Consider the following 7,500-nt stretch of genomic DNA (forward strand, 5'->3'; position numbering starts at 1 on the left):
CCGGTGACGCTCATTTTCCTCAGGCTGCCTAAGCGCATGGGGAGCACAGCCCGACGCGTAAGGATGCCGAGCACTTCGGAATCCCACCGACTCTCAACTCCCTGTGTTTGAAACCCTGGCTCCGCCATTCTCTCTTACATTCAAGGGCATTTTGATCCTCTGCTGCCGTATTACAGGAGTGCTTACTTTTCGTTATTTAGTTACTATAATTGTTATTAGAAGTAGGACTTCAAGAAGCAGCGGTCAGATTTTCACATCCATTTGCAACGGTGCAGCTTACTTGAATGAACGTTTATGGGAGGTTAGGCAAAGAGGATTTGGCACTCTATTTTCAACATTTAAATAAAGCAAATCAATTACCCTATTGCAAAAAGGAGCTATTGGTTAGTGACATTTATGTAGATTTTCTGTAGCATGTAAAAGTGGCCTTTGTTTTTCTAAGTGATATTTTCTGCTTAGAGTCAAATTCTTTTCATGCAGCTTACAAAAATAAATACTTGTATTTTGCTAAGATCATAATAGCTCATTAGAAGAGGCTGAATTTGGACCTAGACTAAAACCTAACACCACAGGGCTGAGCATGCTTACTTGAACCTATAATGTTGCTAGTTCTTGCTCTCTGGGGAAGGAGAGGACTAGGGGAGAGGATTCAGCCTTCTTAATTGTGAACCTCATTAGTGACGGTTGCTAGGCAAAACACACACCTACTTTCAGTGCATATGAAAGAGATAAACAATACGTCATAGACCATAATGACTGTGGTGCTCAGGGCGACCTTTAATTATTATATTTTTGTTCCCTTATACCTTAGTTATTAATGCAGAAAAACAAATTAGTTTTGTGTGTGTGGACTGCAGCAGATTTGTAAATCGTTTTCCATTTTTTGATGTCTAGATCGTATTTCCTTCTGATAATTGTTGCTTGCCTCATTCATTTCTCTCTGTGCCCATTGGTAAATACTATTTGAAACCTAAAATGACAATGATTGTATTAGCAGCTTCGTATTCTGTTATTACTTTAATTAATTTTATTAGTGTAAAAAGCCATGATTCTGTCAATATGTTAGTAACAACTCACAAGAGGAGTCCCATGGAAACTGATGTGCGTGGCCTGGCCACGCAGCCGTACATCAAATCACAGTGGTTTTGGGAATTCTAACTCTTTAAGAACTGAAGATGTATTTGAGCCCTGTGCATTTAATTTTGGGTCAGCCCTGAAGTGATCAGGCAGTTGGACTAAATGATCATTGTAGGTCCCTTCCAACTGAAAATATTCTATTCTATTCTATTCCATTCTATTCTATTCTATTCTATTCTATTCTATTCTATTCTATTCTATTCTATTCTATTCTATTCTATTCTGATTTTATTAAAAACAAGTTACCTGAGAGCCGGTTTGTATCTTTGCGTTGGTGTATTTTACAGTGAGAACAAAGTCATATTTAAATCTAAATGATTATTTGGGGCTTTGTGGGAGAATAAATACATGTGTGCACGTGTACGAGCGCAGCTGCAATTGTGTGCGAGTGATTCGGAGGCTGATGGGCTCCAGAAAGATAGTATTTCACAATTCTGGATTTTCAGAGACACTTTCCATTCTCCTCTTCATCTCAGACTATCTTCTTTTAGCAGTTCAGGCAAGAAGTCAATCACATTGAGTCAGTCTGAAGAAAAACATTTTATGCTGTTTTTCTCATACAAACCCCCTCCTGCCGTAATCTGCAGTAAGGCCCAGCCACAGGAAATTGACCTCACAGTAAATTCTTTACAGATTCGGTCATGTTTTTACCATCCACTTAAACTTGCATACATAACCTGAGACTGTACCTCTGGATCAAGGAATATGACAAGCCAAAATAAAATCAAGTCAAATTAAATAGCAAGAAAAAGCTGCAAGCAAAACAAGACTGAAAAAAAAAAAATAGAAAAAGATGAAAAATTGGTTGTGACTGCAAAACTGTAAGTATTAAATAAAGAAAGAAATCAGAAGCAAATTCAGGAGCGGCCGTATTCTGGTTGACAAGGGCTGAGAAATACTAATGGACTTTTTTAATGGGTGGTTTGATAGATGAGAGAAGAAATTATGTAAAAGTAAATGTAGTAGTGTATCAACATAAAGTATGGTGCAAAAAAAAAAAAAAAAAAAAAAGCATTGCAAATAAAAAAGACATGTAAATGTGTGCCTACCATTTTCCAGATAAGAAGGGGCCGTACCTTCTGAGGGGTCAAGGCGGCGAGCCCGCCTCCCGTGTTTGGAATTGTTGTGTACAAACATGTTGTCTGAGACAGCCAGCACGTGGCCATCCACATTGACTGTTGTTGATACAACAACCTGGAAAAGAAAACAAAAACCAAAATTTAAAAAATCCTGCATGTTTTCACAAACATAGATGCAGAATCCGATCTTCTTTTAAGACAAAACAACATCACAGCCTGTTAGCTTTCGCTTTAAACAAAGTGAATGACAACTATGAATACATTTTTGTTTATGTGGCTAACACTGGTGATTTTTAACTCACAATTGTTTCTCTTCAGAACCTGCTACACTAATTAGAGTTTAATCTCCTATTATGCTAACAAATGAATTCAATTCAGGGAAATATTCTTCTAGCCATTAGTTTCAGAAACACCCCTCTAGCCACTCATTTTAAAAGCTGCTGTTTTGATTGATCTGTTGATATATTGATTAGATAGTTTATCTAATTAAAATTTGTTCACTTGAGACTGTCTTGAAATGAAGGGTTGTGAGGATTCCAAATAAAAAAAGCTTAATAAATCAGGAACCATCGTAACTCCCCATTTTTTCTTCAGTAAATGATCTCCAGGTCAGTTTTACAATTACATTTAATGTCTGATAATGAACTTTTTTGCATCTGAAAAGACCGAGTTGAATATGAATAGTGAAAGTGTTTTCAATCCATGAAAAGTATCCCTTCTCAAGTTCATTTGGATGGTGATTGACCCTGGTATGTCAATGGAATTTCCTCCTTTATTTTTGAGTGAAAGGCTCCTATTCTTGTGTCCAGGTTCAGAGTCCGGCCATAGAAGAGATGATGGATAGGGCCTTCTTTGGCTTCCAGCTGCTTCTCAGTAGAAAATGGAAAAGGAACATATGCAAAACGCACAACCTTCCCGATAAAAACACCTACACAATGGAGTTGTGAAACTCCTTCCGGAAACGATATCGCATGAACAGAAGCCAAAGAGGAAACCGTGAGATGCGCCTGTGTTTGTTGGAACATGGCTTCATAGGTCGATCGCTATTATCCCAGATAGACATTTACATCTTATTTAAATACTCCGGCATGGGCCCTGTGGTGTGGGTTCCAGATTTTCTAAATGAAGTAGTCACTGCAGCGTTTTCTTTGGGGTTTAACGTTAGCAGAGTCCTTAAAGTCAACGGCTAAGTCAGGCCTTCTCAACCCTACTGATGATGGCAGTAAAAGCCCATACAAATTCTAGCTTTCGCCTTCTGTTTATTTTACTTTTGGATATAAAAAAAATTATTGCCAGGGTTCTCACACCAGCTCCTACACCCAAACACTTAGTGAACAAAAACAGAAGGGGAAAAACCAGCCTCCTTTTGCACAGAGCTGGGCCAAGGCATCAGAAGAAAATTCTTGTCTGCTTCTATGTTTTGGATCACCTCTGATCCTGTTTCTTATTCACAACCCATAATTAGCTTTCAGCTATCACAGCACCTTTTCTGTGTATCCTGCCTCCTCTGAGACAGCCATCTGCGGTACCCTTTAGAACAGCCCGAGGGCAGCTCTCTGCCAGGCTGCTCTGCTTCCCTACCTTCCTCCTCCCAGAAGTGGACACTTTCACCCTTGTCAACATCCACTTTGGAGAGTGCTGAGGTTGCACACTCACCTCGGCCGCAGAGCTGCTGCCAGGCCGCGGGGCTATCTGCTTTCACTTTTAATGAGATTCGCAGCTTTTAAGAAATATTGCAAAACATACAAGTGTGATTTTCAGCAAACATCTCTGGATTTGGTTCCTAGACCACGGTATATTAAAAAGACAGAGAAAGGTGTATCTAAAAATGATAACTATTTTTGTTCTGTCATGTATATATAGGTCAGTCACCAAGGGAAAATAGTCTAGTTCAGCAAAAGAAAGTAGACATGCTATGCTTTGTTGTATCGGCTTATTCCTGCAGTGCACCTAAAGAAAGGTGCTGAGACAGTGAAACCAGTTAAAAATATTGTTCAAGATCTGACATACTGTTAAGTCCAGTTAAACCTTCTGAGAGGCAGGGAGATTAGCTAAAGAGACCCAGGAAAGTCTTTCTAGTGCCTACTGGCTCCATTGTCGACCACAAGATCACTCATGACTGATGCTTCATTTAGTCATCGGTGAGACAAAGAGGACATTTCCACTCATTCCAGGTTTGACCTTCTGTTCTGTTCAGATGGATCAATATCACCAATGCCACGTGAAGCTGAGATGCATGAAAAATGGAAGCTTGGCTCAATTGTTTTGAAGAAATATTTTTTCCAGCTACAGATCTTTTCTGTTGGCTGGCTCAAGGGTTCTGGCTTCACCGGGTGGTTGGCTGTGCATGAAAACAGATGTCACATGTTTTGCTATCAAGTTTAACCACAAATTATTCTTCTCAAAAATAAGAAAGTTTTGAACATCTCAATGCGACTTTATTATTAGTCTCAAATATGAATCATTGTGAAATATTTTGAAATAAAAAGCATATATTTCCTAACAAGCATTTCAAATGACCCCGAATACGGAGGAAATCATTTGTCCATCACGTCTGCTGTCTCTCTGTAGTGTTATGATTCACCACAGGATATTTCAAAAGCTGTAAGGAGAAAGTGAAGTATTAAACGTTTTCTAACACAATTGGAATCGAAATATGTGGGTTGGACCACCACTGTTGGATTTACAAGTTGTGAATGTGAAAAACCCCTGTGTGATACCCAACCTTCACTGCGCTCCACCGTCACGTCTGTTAGCAAGACCATGCTACTCGGTCTACATATGTGAAACCTCTGCAGGTCTGAGCACACGCCACACTACAACGCAAGGTCTCAGGGGGAAGGAAAACTAGGGAAATACTTTCTGAGGAGAGACCCACTTGCTTCAGCATTGATCTATTACAGTCCACGGCCAGTTCCAAGAACCAGCATTTAAATTAGTGGGGGAAATGTGAAATTCCAACAGTGGTTTTTTTTAAAGACACACAGCATTGGAGCTACACTAAGTAGAAGCACTGATACTGGTTTTTCATTTAAAAAGTTCAAGACGAAAATGCGAGTAAGTCTTTTATACATCGTTTATTCTTTAAGAGGGATCTGTACCTGGAATCTTCGCATGTCTCGTGGGTTGCCTGCATTCTTCAAACAGTTCTGATTGCACTTGAGGAAAAACTTTAGAAAGAATCTATAAAAATACAAAATTGAAATCTATTAGATTCATCAAAATGTAAATCCAATTTTAAAAAAGTTTAATAAAATTTAATCATAAATAGTTATACCCAAAAGAATGCTGGTAGTGAAATATTACTTTCCTATTAGTTAATGAACTTATTTTAAAGCATAAGATCTCTGTCGTAAACAGAACATTATTGCCAGGGAAAGGCAAATTTATATTTTTAATTTTTCAACAACTACAAATGTATTGACTCCAGGCCATATCCTTAGCTCCGTGTGGGAAAGTTGATTTCAATGACTCATTGACTTCAAAGGCAATGACTTACACCAGATGAGAATTTGTCTCTATTTTTTTAATACATTTTATTTTTTCACAACTTATATTAGCAGTAATGACCTCTATGTCGAAAAATTCCAAGGTAATGAATGATCAATCTTCTGAAAAACACTTGGCTTTGCCTCCGGTTTGGAAACTCTCGCTATTCAAAGGGACTCGATCCAACTCCTGCTGACTCCAGGGAGATCTAGGCGGGATCTGCCCACCGGCAAGGCCCCGGTTCCCTCATTGTTTTTGAAAGGAAAGGAACATGGCAAATTAGGCCCTGTCTTACGACCTCTTCAACCTTTGCCCGCCTTTAACTGTGAGGAGTCACTCTACCAGGGGATGGAAATCCAGCTTATTTTTGCTGAGTGGCAACCAGCAATTATTTAGGACTAACCCTTATTATCTAGGCATCTCCCCATAAACTGTTTTTGTAGCAACGCTGCCTCCCGGGAACAGAGCAAACACTTGTAGGAGGGTGAAAAGCTTGGCAAGGTGCAAACTCCTTTATGCTGCCCTCCTGTACTGACATGGGATGTCTCCACCCTCCAGGCTATGCGAGATGGGGGGACCCTGGCCGTCCCAGGAGGATGTTCACAGCCTAACGCCTCCTCTTTTCTTTATGTGGCTATGTTTTCACAGTTCATAATTAAAAAAAGTTCTATAGGTCTGGTTTTGGGCTAACAATTGACAGCTAATGACAAGCAAGGCTCAGGACTTTCTCCTCATGCAGAGTTTCTCAGAAGCGCCAGCCCAGCAGCTTGTGCCGCCCAACTTCATCCACGTGGAATAGCGAGGTTAGGCAGAGCTTTTACATTTAGAATATGAACAATTATCATTTATTCATGTCAATCTTTACAAGTGACTGTGACTATTCTCGCTGTATACACCTCACAGAAGTTTCCGTGTGCCAACAGCATTCCTGGCCGGAGGCAAGCCAGGTGCCTCCGCCCTTCTTCAGAACCCAACACGGCCCAACGGCGGCCGATAGAAAGTATGACTGTGGCTGCACCGCGTCGCGCTCACTCCTGCGGAGCTGCAGGGGTTGGACAGAGGAGGGGGCTGGACATATCACAAACTGGTGCCCTTAATCACAGCCCTTCCTTTTCAGTTAAACCTTGAGCAGGACCCTAACATTAATAAGGGATGCTAATGCTGAAGGAGCGATCTCTCATATCAGAGAGGCAAGGAGGGAAACAACTAGGTTTACTGAAACTGTGCATAAACAAACCAATACTGTCAGTTCAGCTGAATGCATGTTTCTTCAAAAGTTCCAAAACCTGTAAAGAGGGTTTAGCTGTTGAGCTGAAAGCAAGCTGGATTTCCACGGTGGTTGGCATGATCTCCTAGCTCAGATGCTCACTTGAACTCAGGTTTTCTGGACACTGTTGCAGGGACACTATCAGCAACTCCACAAAACTGCATCTTTGTTAACCACACCCTCACCCTAATTTTATCTGCCTTGGTTTTGGGGTTTTTTTTAAAGATATTTATGATCTCCAGATCAGCTGAGTATAGCCTAAATGTAATGGCATTTCTGTCATACCTCTATTCTTTCTTGCATACCTTCCACCACATGGACTGCGATGGTGTGCAAGGACCAGCTGATGCCCACGTCAGTACGGGACCACCGGGCGCTGGAGAGTCAGGAGCTGGGGAGAGCCTCCAGCTTTACAGCTCCTTAGTGCCACAGTCAGGCTGGAGAGGAGTATCTTACCCATTTTTTTTTCTGATCTCAAATGGGTGTTGTGAGGCTTATTGAGCTAATGTTTGTAAATTGCTCTGAAAT

At 40.5% G+C, this 7,500-nt stretch overlaps 1 protein-coding gene across 1 annotated transcript in view; it reads right to left on the bottom strand.

Moving 5' to 3' along the window:
* Positions 1–7,500, bottom strand: part of EBF3 (EBF transcription factor 3) — a 113,313-nt gene that overhangs the window by 31,503 nt on the left and 74,310 nt on the right. Inside the window, exons 7-8 of the mRNA XM_075155402.1 lie at positions 5,318–5,399; positions 2,214–2,331 (exon numbers count right to left, since the gene is read on the bottom strand). Coding sequence (XP_075011503.1) covers positions 2,214–2,331; positions 5,318–5,399 — 200 coding nt within the window. The remainder of the gene's footprint in view (positions 1–2,213; positions 2,332–5,317; positions 5,400–7,500) is intronic.

The sequence above is a fragment of the Calonectris borealis genome, chromosome 7 (assembly GCF_964195595.1).
Source record: "Calonectris borealis chromosome 7, bCalBor7.hap1.2, whole genome shotgun sequence".
NCBI classification, from domain to species: Eukaryota; Metazoa; Chordata; class Aves; order Procellariiformes; family Procellariidae; genus Calonectris; species Calonectris borealis.